The sequence below is a fragment of the Pelobates fuscus genome, chromosome 1 (genome assembly GCF_036172605.1).
Source record: "Pelobates fuscus isolate aPelFus1 chromosome 1, aPelFus1.pri, whole genome shotgun sequence".
NCBI classification, from domain to species: domain Eukaryota; kingdom Metazoa; phylum Chordata; class Amphibia; order Anura; family Pelobatidae; genus Pelobates; species Pelobates fuscus.
The window spans coordinates 177117054-177133172 of NC_086317.1; the positions used below are offsets into that span (position 1 = coordinate 177117054).

Consider the following 16119-nt stretch of genomic DNA (forward strand, 5'->3'; position numbering starts at 1 on the left):
TAAATTCTTTATTTATTTCCATTTTCATATTTTTTTTGGGGGGGTTAGGGGTAGGGATACAGAAAAGAAGTGGGATCGGGAGGGGTGTACAACACATCAATATTGCGGTACAGGGTTTGTCATATAATTTTCTCATAATCATAACAATAACAACAGTGAGGAGGGAGTTGTGATTCCTTGAGATGCGTAAAAGAGAAAATGAAGGAGTGGTGGTCGACGTTTAGGGTCCGTTATGTTATGAACTAGTGCGGTAACTGGGTGTTTCGGTGTGCCCGTGGAGTTAGGGCTGATATGTGTCTTGGGAGTGCGTTTGGGTTCTCCGTCTTGTCCTAATGTGTGATTCTTGTGAATCGTAATCTCCATTTCGTATTGTTTAGAATTGGAGTCATGTGGGTCCAGGTTTGAGAGAGGGGGGGGGGGTGTCGTATGCGTGTGTTTGGTGGGTGTCGATCGTCTTATGAGTTGGGTAGTGGGCGTCATCGGGGACCGTCTGCAGTATCGGGAGATCGCCTGCGGGTATGGGGGGTGTAGTAAGCTGTGAGGGGGAACAGGGGAGTAGGATGGGTAGAGGGGGAGTGGGGGGTGGGCCTGTGGACGTATAGTTGTTAGGGAGCCAGTATTGACCTGGTTAGCCATGGGTCCCAAATTTTGTGGTATGAGTTTGTGGTGTCGTGGACCAGGGCTGACAGTTCGTCCATTTCCATGGTTTCTGTTATTTTGTGCAATACTTCAGATATTGCCGGGGTAGTGTTGCTACCCCAATGTCTGGCTATGGTTCTCCGGGTGGCCAACGCAATCCGGGCCGTCATTTTGTTTTGGGCCCTAGTAAGGGTCTCGTGGGGCTTAGACAAGAGCCAGAGCCAGGGGTCCAGTGGGAGATTGCTGTGTAGTGCCCTGTTTACCAATTGTAATATGTCCTGCCATAGCTGGGCAATGTGTGGGCAGTTCCACCATAGGTGGATGTATGTGCCTTGGTCGTCGCACCCTTTCCAGCAGCGGTCTGAGGGTGCAATGCGCATTTGTTTCAATCTGAGTGGGGTGATGTACCAGCGAAGCATGGTTTTATACGCTTGTTCTTTGTGTGTCACGCAAATGGAGATTGCTGCTGTGGCTTCCCATATGTCTTGCCAGTCTGATGGGTCAGTGATTGGACCTATATCTCGTTCCCATGCCTTCGTGTATGATAGGGCTTCGGGGGAGGTAGTGTGGTGTATGATGCCGTATATGATGGATATCTGGCCCTTTTGTATCGGGGTGTTCATGCACATTTTCTCGAAGGTGGTGAGCTTGGTTGTTGCTGTTTTTTGGTTATGTGGTTGAGTGAGGAAGCTCCGTATCTGCAGGAATCTAAAGTGGTCAAAGGTCGTGTATGGGGTGTCGTTGGGCAGTTGTGTGAAGGGTAGAATATGTTGTCCCCGAAAAAATTGGTGGAATCGTACCAGGTTGTTGTCTTCATATCTCGCGAAGTGTTGGGGCGTCATCCCGGGTTGGAATTGTTTGTTTCGGAGGATTGGTGTGAGGGGGGATGGTGTGTTGATAATGTCGTATTTGCGGGTCATTCTATCCCAGAGTTGAATTGAGTGGGTGAGTGCCGGTGTTGTGGGGGGTGTCTGTGGTCTGTCTTGTCTTGATAGCCAGAGATACAGGGAGGGGAAGTCCCGTCCAGATAAGTCGTGTTCAATGTCGACCCATAGTTTGAGCCCTGCCGGTGCGTGTAGGTTCTGGATCTGTGCTAGTTGGGCTGCTTGGTGGTAGTCCCATAGGTTGGGGAGTCCCAGGCCCCCTCTTTTGTGTGGTATATAGAGTGTCGTGCGCTTGATTCTGGCCTTTTTCCCTGCCCAAATGAATTTATCAATTCGGGATTGTAGGGTTTTAAAGTCTTTTTTGGATATCGGGATTGGCAGGGCCTGAAATAGGTAAAGGAAACGCGGTAAGAGGTTCATCTTGACCGAAGGCTAGGCGTCCCAGCCACGATATGGTCAGGTTTTGCCATTTGTCTAGGTCTTGATTCGCTCTTTCTAGTAGTGGGGAGTAGTTTAGTTGGTATGTGAGTTGTAAATCTCCCGGTATGTGGGTCCCCAAGTATTTAATGCTCTGCGTCTCATAGCGGAATGGGTAGTCTGTTTTGAGTGCAGCTATGTCGTTTGTGGGGATGTGGATTGGTAGTGCTTCGGTTTTGCTTAAGTTTAATTTGTATCCCGATATTTTAGCATAGTCCTCTAGGAGGGTTATGAGTGGGGGCAGGGAGGTGTTAGGGTTCGTTAACGTCAGTAGTAGGTCGTCTGCATATGCCGAAACTTTATATTCCTCCTCGCGGATTCGGATGCCGGAAATGGTGTCAGTCTGGCGAATTTTCTGGAGGAGGGGTTCTAAAGATAGGGCAAATAGGAGGGGGGAGAGGGGGCATCCCTGTCGTGTACCATTATAGATTATGAAGGAGGGTGGGTGGGCATTCGGGATGAGTAGGCTCGCTGTGGGATGGGAGTATATGGTTTTTTATGGTTTCTACAAAAACTCCGGGAAAGCCCATTCTTTCGAGGGTTGCAAAGAGGTATGGCCATAGTATGCGGTCGAATGCCTTTTCGGCGTCTAGGGAGAGGAGGAGAGTCGGTTGTTGTCGGTGGTTTGCTGTCCAGATGAGGTCATATGTTCTCCTGGTGTTGTCGCATGCTTGACGGTTCGGGATGAATCCGACTTGGTCTGGGTGGATTAATTTGGGAAGGAAGGGGTGTAGTCGGTTGGCTAAGATTTTGGTGAATAGCTTAATGTCAGTGTTGAGTAGTGATATCGGTCTGTAGTGGCCCGGGTCAGTGTGTGATGCGTGGGGCTTGGGGAGTAGGCAGATGTTGGCTTTTATCATGTCAGTGGGCGGGACCTCCCCGTCCATGAGTGATGTGAATAAGTGTAGGAGTTGTGGTAGGAGTAATGACGGGAAAGTTTTGTAATACAGTCCGGAGAAGCCGTCCGGTCCTGGGCATTTGTTAGGCTTTAGGGTTTTCATGGCTTGTGCTATTTCCTCGAGTGTGATGGGTGAGCACAGTGTTTGTTTCCCTAGTTCTGTGAGGGTGGGCATTGGGATGTGGTCTAAGAAGGCCTTTATGTTGGTTCTTGTTTGGGAGGGGTTGCTTCGCGATTCAGGGTTATGGTCGTATAAGGAGGCGTAATAGTCTTGGAAGACTGTTGCAATTTGATTCGGGAGAGTGTGTTTTCGTCCATCGGGTGTTAGTATGTGTGGGATGTGTTTGTTGTGTGTCCGTTTGCGGAGTCTGTAGGCTAAGAGTGTGTCTGCCTTGTTGGATTTTTCATAGAACATCTGTCTAGTCCATTGGAGGGCTTTTTTTGAGTCCTGTGCCATAAAGGATTGTATTTCCCTTCTGTGTGCTTGGATTTGGGACATGAGGCCAGGTGTGGGATCTATTTTGTGTTGGTGTTCCAGTGTTCTTAGGGCTGACAGGTGTGTTTCCAGCGTTTGTAGCTGTTGTTTTTTTATGTGCCGAGGCTGCCGCTATTAGTTTGCCCCGTATGACCGCTTTGTGGGCAGCCCATAGGGTGCATGCTGAAGTAACGGAGCCTTTGTTGATTTCAAAGTAATCCGCGATGTCTGATTGGATTTTATTTTTGATAGTCGTGTTGTGTTGGTGGATCGGGTTGAGTCTCCAGGACCAATTCCTAGTCGTGTGTGGAAGGGTGAAGGAGAGGAGTATGTCCGCGTGGTCTGACCATGTGATTGATCCTATGTTTGCTTTTGCAATGTGCGGGAGTAGGGAGGGGGACGTGAGGAACATGTCTATACGGGAGTAGGAAGCGTGTGGGTTGGAGTAGAATGTGTAGTCTGTTTCGGTGGGGTGGAGAATCCGCCAGGCGTCTACTAGATGTGTGCGGGAGACAAAGGCTTGGAGTGTTTTGTCGTTTCGCGTGGGAGGTAGGGGTCTCGCATGTGGTGTTTTCGGTCGGCGTCTGTCTAGCTCAGGTGCCAGCGTGGCATTGTAGTCTCCCCCTAATATAAGGTGGTGGGAGGAGAAAAGACGGAGGTGTGTCTGGAGTGTGTTCCAGAAGTGTGTGTCGGGGTGGGTGGGGGCGTAAATCGAGGAGAAGGCGTATTTGTGGGGCCCTATCTGCCCCGCTATTGTAAGGTACCTCCCTTGGGGGTCAGTTACTGTGCGTGTGAAGGTGATGGGGCAGGTTTTGCGCACCAGTATGGCTACCCCATCTTTTTTCCCCTGTGGTGAGTTTGCTAAGTAGCACTCCCTATAGTGTCTGCTCATGAGGGGGAAGGCTCTCGACTGTTCAAAGTGGGTTTCCTGGAGTAGGATTAAGTCGGCGTTGGTGCGGTTGGCCCACCGGAGAAGGCGGTGTCGTTTAGCTGGGTTATTGAGGCCTTTACAGTTAATGGATATGCATGTAAGAAGGGTGGGCTTCGTATGGCCCCCGTCCTCAGGTCCTGGGGTGGCGCGCAGGTGCGGTTGTGAGGGCATCTCTGCTTCTACTTTGGGGGCCCGTATGGCGGGGTGGGGGATCAGGGATGTGGTGTGGGGATTAAGGGGACTGGGGGAGAGGGGTCGGGGGAGTAGGGGGGAGTAGAAGTGTGGGTGTCGGGTGCTAACCTGGTCTTATGGTCGTGTTGCCAGGTCGTCCTGGGGGTTTGGAGTGTCCGAGTGGGTCCTCGGTTGTCTGGTGGAAGTAATCAGTAGGTGTGTAGAGGAGGAGAGTAGGTGGTCGTATGTCTGTGTCGACAGCCTCGTCTCGCTCCTCCCGGCTTTTGTGTGTACTGGGGTGTGGCTTTGAGTCAGCGTCTGTGGGAAGAGAACAGTTAGTTCGTGGAGTGGGTGGCGTCGTCGCCTCTTGTGGCATGTGGTGGTTTAGCACCTCCTCGTATTGGTTTTAAGTAAGAGTGGCATTGGTGCCTCCGTGTTTCTGTGGGGGGGGGGGGGGGGGGGTTCAGAGTGCGTGGTCACAATAATACATTTCGGCATAAAACTTAAGAGAAAAGAAAACCTGTGAACTATATACAACAACAGTTAACATTTCGTACTGTACATGTTACATTTTACACTTTATGTTTTACATCTTACATTTTACATCTTACATTTAACAACCTGGCTGTCCTGGGATGTGGGTGTATAATTCTCATGTGATGTCAAACATCTTTGTGTGGTCATATTGTTCAGGTTTGGTGCCTGCCACGGTGGCAAGTGTCCGGTTGGGGCGGTGTCGCGGGCTTACGTGGGGTTTCGTTGCGTCAGGTGTTGTGGTGCCCCTTGACTGTGTGGTGTTTGTTGGGTAAGTAAGTGCATTCTTAGCTGTTTGGAGTCAGGCCAGCTGAGCTGTGGGCCTCCTGTGATGCCCATGTGGAGGTATGGTCCTCGTGGATAGAGGGGCCGTTAGTGGAATCTTTACCCTAGTTGACTGCGTGTTTGGTTGGGGTGTGTGCGGTGGGCATGTCATGGTGCGTGGTGTTAGGATTGCCGAGGTTCCCCTTAGGCTTGCCCTTCTCGGTGGGTGCCTGGTCCCTTTTGTAGATGGTTGGGGGGGGGGGTGTATTAGGGTAGCCCTTTGTGTTTAATCACTTTTTGCTAGGGGGGGGATTTGGGGGGGTCTTCCCTCGTCGTTTGCGTTACCTTGTGTGTAGTTCGTGGGGGTTGCTCCGTTCACAGTTTGAGTGGATGGGGGGGGTCGTAGGTGGGTGGAAGGGTTGTGTGGCCGTGGGGGTTGAAGGGTCACCTGCGGTTATCTCAGCGTGATTTGGGTCGGTCACCTGTCATATAGCCTGATAAGCGGGCAGCGCCCTGTGTGCCGTGCGGATTATGGCCGCAGACCTATTACGTGATGTAGGTGTCCGATGTGTCTACCTGGCCTTCTGTACTCTACTATTCGGTAGGGTTTGTGGTGACAGTAACCTTGTCGTGGGGCTTACCCCCGAATGTGTGGTAGTAGCTTGGTGTTATGGGGAGCTTCTATACATGCATTTTCTATCAAAATTAAAGCGTCTAGAATATAGTAAGGTATAGGTAATACTTGCAGTGTAGGCTATATGTCTAATGCTAAATAACCCTACCTGACCAAGGCTACAAGGTAAGTTTAAAGATATAAAAGCATATATTTTCAGAGGGTTAAATGGCCATTGCTTACTCGAGCTGTGCTCGTGTACCCCATGTCTGTAGTTGCCCCCCACTGATACCTCCAATCTCTGTGGGTCGGATGTGGTGTCTCCAGCTCTGCGTCGTGGTTTCTGTGCTTCTGTTGGGAATCCCGTTGGGCATGGAGGTTGTGGAGGCCAGTGTCGGGCATTCCGAGTGGGTCACTGCTGGAGGTGGATGCGGAGCTTTGCGGAGGGGCAGTGGGGGTGTCTCTTGAAGGGCAGTAAGCCGTGTAGTTTCAGGGATCAGTGTTGGGGCCGTCATCTGCCAGTCCCGTTCAGGCCCTTTGTATCAAAGGTTGGTGGGTTGACAAGGTGGTGTAGTTGTTGTGTCCCATGTTGTCTGCCGTTCATGTGAGTAATATATGAGGTCCAGGATGTTTGCAGTGTTCGCTAGTGGGCTCCTCCGTGGAGTCAATCCCGACTTTCGCTGTATGCCGATTGCCTCTTGCGCGGAGTGCGGCGTGGGGATCTCGCGAATCTCTCTCTTTGGGCCCGGTGTAGGCCCCCCGCTCCCGCGGATGTTAGTGGTGGTGGCGGTAGCAGGGTGAGGCCCAGCGAGTCCGCGAACGGGATCATTTCGGTTGGGCTTGTGAGGACATGGGTCTGATTGTCTTTCCGGACTACCAGTTTAAATGGGTGGCCCCACATGTACCTGATGCCGTGGTGAGCGAGCGTAAGGGTTAATTGTTTGAGGTCCCTCCGCTTTTTCAGGGTGGATGGGGCGAGGTCCTGGTAGAAGGCCAGGCGGTCCCCCTTGTATTGCGGTGGGGAGTTTCTGGTGAGGTTAAGAAGCTTTTCTTTGATGGTGAAGAAATGCATGCGAACTATGACGTCCCTGGGGGCGTCCGGGTTCATTGTCTGGGGCCTCAGGGCTCTGTGTGCCCGGTCGAGTAGAAGGTCTTGAGTGGATGCCTCAGGCAAGATTGATTTGAATAGGCTTGTCAGAGTGGCGTGTAGGCCTTCATTGGTGACCGTTTCAGTTAGGCCCCGGATCCGGATATTATTCCTGCGAGATCTGTTGTTCAGGTCTTCCATGCTTTCTTCCATTGCCTCAATTTTAGCATGCAGGTATGTGATGTCCTGTGAGTGTGCTTGGGATGTGGCAGTGAGGTCCTTGATGCTGGTCTCAGCGTGGTGGGCCTTGCTTGTTAGGGCCTCGATGTCTTCCTTAATGCCGGAGAGATTCTTATCTAGTTCAGCCGCCAAGTGGGATTTGATATCCGCGGTGGCTTCCCTGAGCATGGATTGCATATTGCGCAGGGTCAGTGGGGCGTCTGGGGCTGTGCTGTGTTCGCTCCCATCGGAGTCCATGCAGGCCTCATCTGGATTTTGGCGGTAAGATGGCCGTCCCTGTTCGTGCTGTGGCCGGAACATCGGGGCGACCGATGGGGTCTGGTCCTTCTTTTGTTTTCCGCCTCCCATACCTCAGGGTAGCAGTCGGCTGGGCGTCGTAGGAGTTGTTGTGTGTTCTCTGGGTGCGTGAGTGCCTCAGTACATGCGGATGTTAGCGGATTTCAGAAGCCGGGAAGAGGGAGCTAAAGGATTATGCTGCCATCTTCCTCGACGGTCAGGCTCCGCCCCTTGGACTTAAATTTTAAAATACATTTAATGATAACGTATTGTTAAAATGAATAGCATGAGCTTGGAACTTGCGTCTGAAAATCTAAAACCAGTTTAAAAAACAAAAACAAAAAAAAAAAAACGATTCGTACTTGCCTTGAGATGACTTATTTTTATCTTAAAACTTATTTTCTTCCAAATAAAATTCATAATAACCCAAATTCTGGGTAAAAAAAAAGAACTTAACCTGAAAAAATAAATGAAAGCTATGAAATGTCTGTAGAACCCTACTTTGTTGGCTTATATGCCAGCCAATCAGAGTTCTGTGTCCGTTAAATCCCGTTAAATCCCGTTAAATCCCGTCTCTCATGGTACTTGGGTCGGAATATTCCCATGCAAGTCTTGTGACTTTATAGTCAGTGATTGGATGGCTTGTGGTGTTTAGAAATTCCCCTTGATGAAAAAGTAGGAAATAATGGTGGAACAAATGAATAGCAAATATTCCCATATTGTTTGTTGTGTTTAACTTAAACTAAATTTTCAATACATCTCTCTGGCAATGCATTTTTATGGGTAAAGCTTATAGATTTTGTTTTTGCAGGTGACATTTGAATGATCTGAAAGCCATCAGTTACTTTAGAATGAATTCCTTTGTGGATTCATGAAATATTTCTTAAATGTGTATTTGCAGATGAGTTAAGGAAATGTAGTTGGCCAGGTATCCCTCGTGAAGTGCGTCCCACTACTTGGAGACTTCTTTCGGTAAGATGGCATCATATGGTCTTAGAAATACTATACAAGTTTTTGTTGATGCAAAAGTTCTAACTGTCCATCCCATTTCAGGGCTACCTTCCTGCCAGCCAGGAAAGACGCATTCTCACGCTTCAACGTAAGCGTGAAGAATATTTTGGCTTCATAGAACAGTATTATGACTCCAGAAATGAGGAAAATCACCAAGATACATATCGTCAGGTACTTAATGTTATATAAAGTATATAAATGCACATTATGACCTTTGATGACCTAGATTTTCAGTCCTATATACTTAGGTCATATTTGTTTTTTTTCTTTCAGATCCATATTGATATTCCAAGGACCAATCCCTTAATTCCATTATTTCAGCAGCCATTAGTTCAAGAGGTGAGTAATAGTGATTAAAAGCTTCATACTTGTTGGCAAAGGAAAGCCAGACTTGATTTTCAGTGATTGGCAGCTATATGTTCCACTAGGCATTGGCATGTAAAAATTTAGCCCTGGTGTGTGTGGTATGGATCCTTCAGCCTTGCAGTGGCAAATAACTTTTTAAGACCTGGCTATCCGTTTAGGACTTTACATTTTAAGCCCTAGAAGATGAAGTGAAAAGCAAAATCTGTGACTTATGTTGTATGCTTTCTGTTTAATAACTGTAATCCCACATCTCCCCCCCCCCCCCCCCCAACTATTTTCATTTAATGGGATGCTCAAGATTTTGAGATGATGGATATACAAACCTCTTAAAATGTATTTTCTAACATGATTCAAAGCATCTTTGTTGACATCCTCTTCAACCAATATGATCTATCTTCCAATCCTGATCCTTAGTGTTCCCATGGGAGAGTTGTAAAACTTCCATATATCACAAGAGCACACACATGTACATTTACAGCACATTTTCAGCTTCTCATTTGTTCAGAACAATGAATGTGAAGAGCATGCACAAATAAATTGAAGCATCAGGCCTCTGATGCCTATTAAGCAATTAATAAGAAGTTGCTTATAGCTCTATTCATTGCTATTGCACCAGGCAACGACCTGTTTTTTTATTTTTTATTTTGTTAGTGCATTTGCAGTACTAATGTTTTAGGAAAAAGAGGAACCTAATGTTTGAATTTGTGTTGGCAATTGTGAAACTTTTTCAGAGATCAGGAAATGTCCTTTTTTTTTTTTAAACAAATGCTGACCTTTCTATTGTTTTCAATGTGAGCACTGTGCATGTCTTACAGGGTATTCAATTTGCAGTTGAACATTCCTGAGTAGCTTCATATATGAAAACGAAAATAAAACTGCTTGAAGGACAATGTATTTATAACACAGACCTTACAAAATAAGTGTTAGATTCTATGTTGAAAATTAAAAAAAAACAAAAAACTTTTTTTGTAAATTGCATACATATTCAGATGCTAAGCATTCAGCTATTTATCACATAAGCTGTGCAAGGAAAATTGTTATTTATTGTTCTTGAGTATCCCATTAAAATAAGAATCAGATTTTATTGGATGCTGCTTGTAGGAGAATTGTTTGAGATATATATATATATATATATATATATATATATATATATATATATATATATAATACATTTGTGCTTTAATATTTATTGAATGCATTTTTGCACATTTTAAAGATTAAAGTGTCCTTTCAATTTGTAGATGTAAAGAGTTTATATAATGCTTTTCGTTCTAAACATGTAATATACCTAAAAGCAAAGAGTCTGATTTCTGAAAAGTGTTCAGTAACAAATAGTTTTTAATGTTTTAAACAAGAGTCCCTAGCCCCCCACCCCCCTGGGCTGCTTGGGCTAATGAGGATGCATTAGCCCGAGCATGAATAGGCGGCTTTGATTGGCTGAGAGTGTCAGCTTACTGCTTTCAGACTCACAGTACCATTGCTGGCATGAATCAATATGGCTAGAAGGTAGTGTTTAAACTCTGCTTTAGCTGTACTGCCAGTAAGGAATCAGCTGGGTGTGGCCTGTGACCATTTTTAGTTTCTAAACCAATTGAAATAGATGTAATAATTAAAGGAGGGACCTTGCCCTGACTCAGTCAGTGGTGTATTCTGGTTTTGTGCTGCCCTAGGCATAACAAAACTTTGTCACCCCCCCTTCCAAATTTCTCTTCCTGATAGACACACGCCCCCACTGATGCATGCGTCGACATACTCACTTACAGATACACCGTCATTGTCACACACACTGTTTAACCAACACACACTTTCACTGAAACACACATTCACAGACATACGCACTCACTCATTCACAGTTACCCTCACTCACATTCACTGACAGACACGCATTCACTGACACACATACACACACACTCACTGACAGAAATGCATACGCACTTAGTGTCAGACACACACACACACTAGTACACACATATACTCACTGACCGATACACACATATACAACACTCACTGACAGACATATATACACTCAGTGTCAGACATACACATTCACTGACATACATACACACGCTGACAGACACGGGTACACATACACTCATACATACACACTCACTGACAAAAACATATACACTCTCAGTGACAGACACACACTCACTAACAGAACACACACACACACACTAACAGATAATTGTTTATTTAATTTTTTTTAAAGTTCAATCCACCCAGCCTCACCACCTTTGGGAGTGCTGAAGTGGATTCTTCTCAGGGGTCCAGTGGGGTTGCTACTGGCTGGCCTGGCAGGCACACGGGCAGGTGGTTGGGCGGGTAGGCAGGCTGATATTGGAGGCGGTGAGGGAGCTCTGATCTCCCTGCTCAGCTCCCTTGCACGCCCCTTAGTGATGCCGGAGCCGGAGTGACGTCACATTCCAGCTCCGGCATCATTGCGATGCGCGCGAGCTGAGCTGGGAAGAGCTCAGGGGACAGTGCTCCCTCGCACGCACCGCAACATCCGCGCATGCCAGTCTGTGGGAGCCCGTTAGGTGTCATTTAAATGGAGTCCAAGAGAAATGTGATTATTTAAAAGTTGCACTGCTGAAGGCAACAGAAAATTGCATTAGGCTTGTCAGTAAAAGCAAAAAATTCAAGAATGATCTATAAGATTAGGCAGAAAGAGGCTAAACAAGTTATACAAGCTTCCAAATCACACACAGAAGAGAAAATAGCACAGTCAGTAAAAAATAAATAAATAAGGGAACAAGACATTTTTTAGATACATAAATGAGAAAAAAGTAAAACAAGGATTAGTTTAATTAAAAACAAAAAGAAGGAATGTATGTAGAAGAGGATAAAGGTCTAACTGACTGCCTCAGTTAATATTTTTGTTCAGTATTTAAAGATGAAAATGAAAGTAAGGGGCCTCCGTTAGGAAAAATGACAACTGAGTCATTTGTTACATGTGAGTTTACAGAGGAAGAGGTTCAATTTCAACTGTCAAAAGTAAAGACAAACAAGTCAATGGGACCTGATGGAATACACCCAAAGTTATTAAAATAGCTTAGTGGTGTACTAGTAAAACCATTAACAGATTTATTTTACCAATCATTGTTAACAGGAGTAGTCCCAGAAGAATGTTGTGTCCATTCACAAGAAAGGTATTGGGGAGGAGTTGGGCAACTATAGGCCAGTAAGCCTTACTTCAGTAGTTGGGAAAGTAATGAAAACCATGTTAAGGGATAGGATTGTTGAACATCTAAAATCACATGTATTTTAATATCAGAGACAACATGGGTTTACTTCAGGCAGATCATGCCAAACTACTCTTATTGTTTTTTTTTTGATTGGGTAAATAAAATAATAGATCAGGGTGGTGCAGTAAACATTGCTTACCTAGATTTCTGTAAGACTTTTGACACTGTTGCACATAGAAGGCTTATCAATAAACTGCAATATTTGTGTTTGGATTCCAATATTGTTGAATGGGTTAGGCAGTGGCTGAGTGACAGGCAACAGAGGGTTGTAGTCAACGGAGTATATTCGAAGCAAGGTCTAGTTACCAGTGGGGTACCTCAGGGATCTGTACTTGGACCCATTCTCTTTAATATTTTTATTAGTGATATTGCAGATGGTCTTGATGGTAAGGTATGTCTTTTTGCTGATGATACGAAGATATGTAACAGGGTTGATGTTCCAGGAGGGATAAGCCAAATGGCTAATGATTTAGGTAAACTAGAAAAATGGTCAGAGTTGTGGCAACTGACATTTAATGTGGATTAGTGCAAGATAATCCATCTTTGACATAAAAACCCAAGGGCAGAGTACAGAATATTTGATTGAGTCCTAGCCTCAACATCTGAGGAAAGAGATTTAGGGGTAATTATTTATAATGACTTAAAGGTAGGCAGACAATGTAATAGAGCAGCAGGAAATGCTAGTCGAATGCTTGATTGTATAGGGAGAGGTATTAGCAGTAGAAAGAGGGAAGTGCTCATGCCATTGTACAGAACACTGGTGAGTACGCAGTACTGGAGACCGTATCTTATATCTTAGAGAGAATTCAGAGAAGGGCTTCTAAACTGGTTCATGGATTGCAGGATAAAATACGTAAAGGGAATCAACTCAATAAAGGAGGAGACTATATTTAAAAGAAGAAAAACTACCACAACAACAGTACATAGTCTTAAATTAGAGGGGCAAAGGTTTAAAAATAATATCAGGAAGTATTACTTTACTGAGAGGGTAGTGGATGCATGGAATAGCCTTCCAGCTGAAGTGGTAGAGGTTAACACCGTAAAGGAGTTTAAGCATAGGTGGGATAGGCAGAAGGCCAGGGACTCATGAAAGTATTTAGAAAATTGGGCATACTAGATGGGCCAAATGGTTCTTATCTGCCATCACATTCTATGTTTCTATGAGGCCTACTACTGCAGGCGAGCCGGCGACTGGGAAAATGGCTGATTCCCTGGCCCTGGGCGCTGATCCTGAAACTGACCTGCAACAGCCCTGTCACTCACCCTTTGGACCAGTGAGGGATATACTGCATCCATTGGCTAGTGGCGCAACCTAGATGGCTGCCGCGATGGAGCCGATTTGTATGGCCAGGGACTGGAAGGCACAATTTTAAGCCATATTTGATGCACTCTGCCAGTCAATCTGGGACCGCATTGCAAGCAGATCGACCCAACTTACCCGGCCTGCTGCCTGTGTGCCCTGCAAGGCGTGCTCAAGCACACGTACTTTTTCTGGGCTGGGGGCCCGCATGGAGATATCTCCGCACCAAAGTACACACACCCGCAAGGACCTCCAGACCTCGGAGGTCCCGCGAGCTAACGATCCTGCCACCAGGAATAGGGGGATTCGTGGATGCAAGGAACGGGCTCCCATCACGAACTAGAGCCGAGATTGCAGGAGCTTGTAGCGATGCCGAATACTATCTCCAGGGCAGCAACACAGATGATACCATCCTGTGTCAGTAGGTTGAAGCAACAGGCCTGGAGAGGAGCTAACCCTTAACTTATAAGCCCAGCCAAGGGTATAGGGTGAGCCTGACACTGCACCAGGCGTAATACCTGAGCTCTAGAGGCTTATAGTCGTGTTTTATTTATTTTATTTTTTTCTGTACCTTCAACATTGTCCAGTACACGGTAGTTTTACTTTTCGCATATATCCACAATGGGTCACAATCCTGATACTATGTTTTTATTTTATTTTGACCAGTTGCCTTATATTTTAATCTTGTATTTCTTAAACACTGCCACACTTTTTTTTATATGCCTACACCCAGTGGTAATAAGTGTGTTAAGTTGCGCACATTGTTTACTCACTACAGGACTGGGTATAATGTTATTCACTGCTCTAAGCCTTATATTAAGGCTAGTCTTGTCTTTTCATCTTGTACCTTATCAATCCACAGTACTATTGGGCTGTCTACTACTGATCACAATGTCAGTCTAGCCTTATTGAATGTTTAGTTTTACTTGCCTATTTACCTTCACTTTTACTAATCTGTTATCATAATACAAAAAAATTACAATTTCTCTTTATGCCATGATATTATTGTCTGTTTTTACCATGTTTGCAATCGCTGTTTTGGCGTATCTAGCTTATTTGTTATCACTTGCACACAGAAAAGAAAACTGTACCCATTTACTGATTTCTGGGGAAAACTTATTTGCAATGGTTTGCCATCTTACCTTTATTCCTGTTAGGCGCAAAGGGTCCTCATTGACCTGTGACGTGAATCTTCAGATCCCGCAGGCTATTTATTGGTTGAGGGACTAGGACAAAAAATGCAACTCTGTGCATAGAAAAAAGCACAGAATGAATGCTGCTGGACGTGAAGTTACCAGCAAAAAGGGGTTAAATTCCATATGGTCGCCATGTATACCACAGGCAAGATGACTACTACAAATCACTGAAGTGGTCATGGTACTTGGAGTAACACTTTCATTTGTATTCCAGTCTTACCCAAGTAAAAATACCACAAGAACACTCTAATCTTATAAATTAAATATTTTTTATTTCTAATGCTTGTGTGTTCCTTTTAACTTTTGTATTCAGGCCCCCTCTTTAGAAGTGTATTAAAAATGCATTTTGGCACCTACTGGCTGCCTTTTTCAATGTTTTTTTTTTTTTTTTTTGTATGGATACCTTTTTTGGTTGAGTAAACGCATTTATATATCTCTTATAAGTGGTTCTAGTGTGCAATCTCTTTTTGTGGTAGATCTAGTTGTTTGGGTACTTGAGGGAGTTCCTGGGAGTATTTGCATCTAGTGGTACAATCTTGTTGTCTCTCCGTACGGTGGTGGTGTTATATTAAAAAATAACTCTTGGGGGCGGAGCCTGACTGCTGAAGCGGACGGTCGCACGCTGCCCGAGCTCCGGGCCCAAAACCAGCTAATCGTTGACTAAACAACCCAAAACTAACTGCACACGGCTCCACTCACCTACTGGGCACTCGTACATAGCCCGGGGACGCGGTGCATGAAGTAAGTCTGCCAGCGGTCAGCAACTCCACGATGGTGCAAACATGCGGCCTATGGGAGGCCAAGGCGGGGGGAGACGGCCGCTCTCCTTGCACTCAGGCCGACCAGGGAGGCCACAATCACTCCCACCCTCCCCCCTATGGACCGGCGGGGGTCATCCCGGTCCCCCATAAGGCGCAGACATACTCACCCCATCCTAGCCAGAGGGGCCCAGCAGAGCCGGACTCCGACATGGAGGGAGCCAAGATGGCCACCGAACCGAGGCTCATCTCACTCCAAACCCCCAAGCTGTGGGCCACCCAGGAGGATGGTATTGCCAAGGCCTTTGATGCATTCTGGGCAAAATACCGAGAAATAACCTTACAGAGCGAGGTACAGTGTGCCACTGCAGCACTAACCCAAGGCAAAATACGGACAGACAAGAATCTAGGCCAGGCAGACCTCAAGCAAGCCACAGGGAGGCTGGAGAGAAAGCGGAGGCAACGCAACATGCAGATGGCCACTCGGGACCTGGCCTGGCCTCATCCACCAAAACAAGCTCAGCCTGCCAACACCCGCACTCCTCACCGCAACCCGAGAAAGAAATCTAGAGCACAGAGGCCTATCTACATGCACGCAACTCACGGTGCAGTACCACGAGACCACCGGGCCGGTCATCAGCACCGTCTACCCAGATACACACCAAGAAACGCGGGAGAACCGCCACGGTGGAACCGGCACAATAAGTCTACACCTCACCACATTGGCCCTCTCAGGTGTAGCGGACTGCTTCAA

General features: G+C 46.2%; 1 protein-coding gene across 2 annotated transcripts in view; it reads left to right on the plus strand.

The window, feature by feature from the left end:
• The window catches only part of TBC1D22B (TBC1 domain family member 22B), an 86073-nt gene that overhangs the window by 41024 nt on the left and 28930 nt on the right, over nucleotides 1-16119 (plus strand). For both annotated transcript variants that reach the window (XM_063453013.1, XM_063453016.1), the window contains exons 5-7: nucleotides 8391-8461; nucleotides 8543-8671; nucleotides 8774-8839. In XM_063453013.1, the coding sequence (XP_063309083.1) occupies nucleotides 8391-8461; nucleotides 8543-8671; nucleotides 8774-8839 (266 nt within the window). The remainder of the gene's footprint in view (nucleotides 1-8390; nucleotides 8462-8542; nucleotides 8672-8773; nucleotides 8840-16119) is intronic.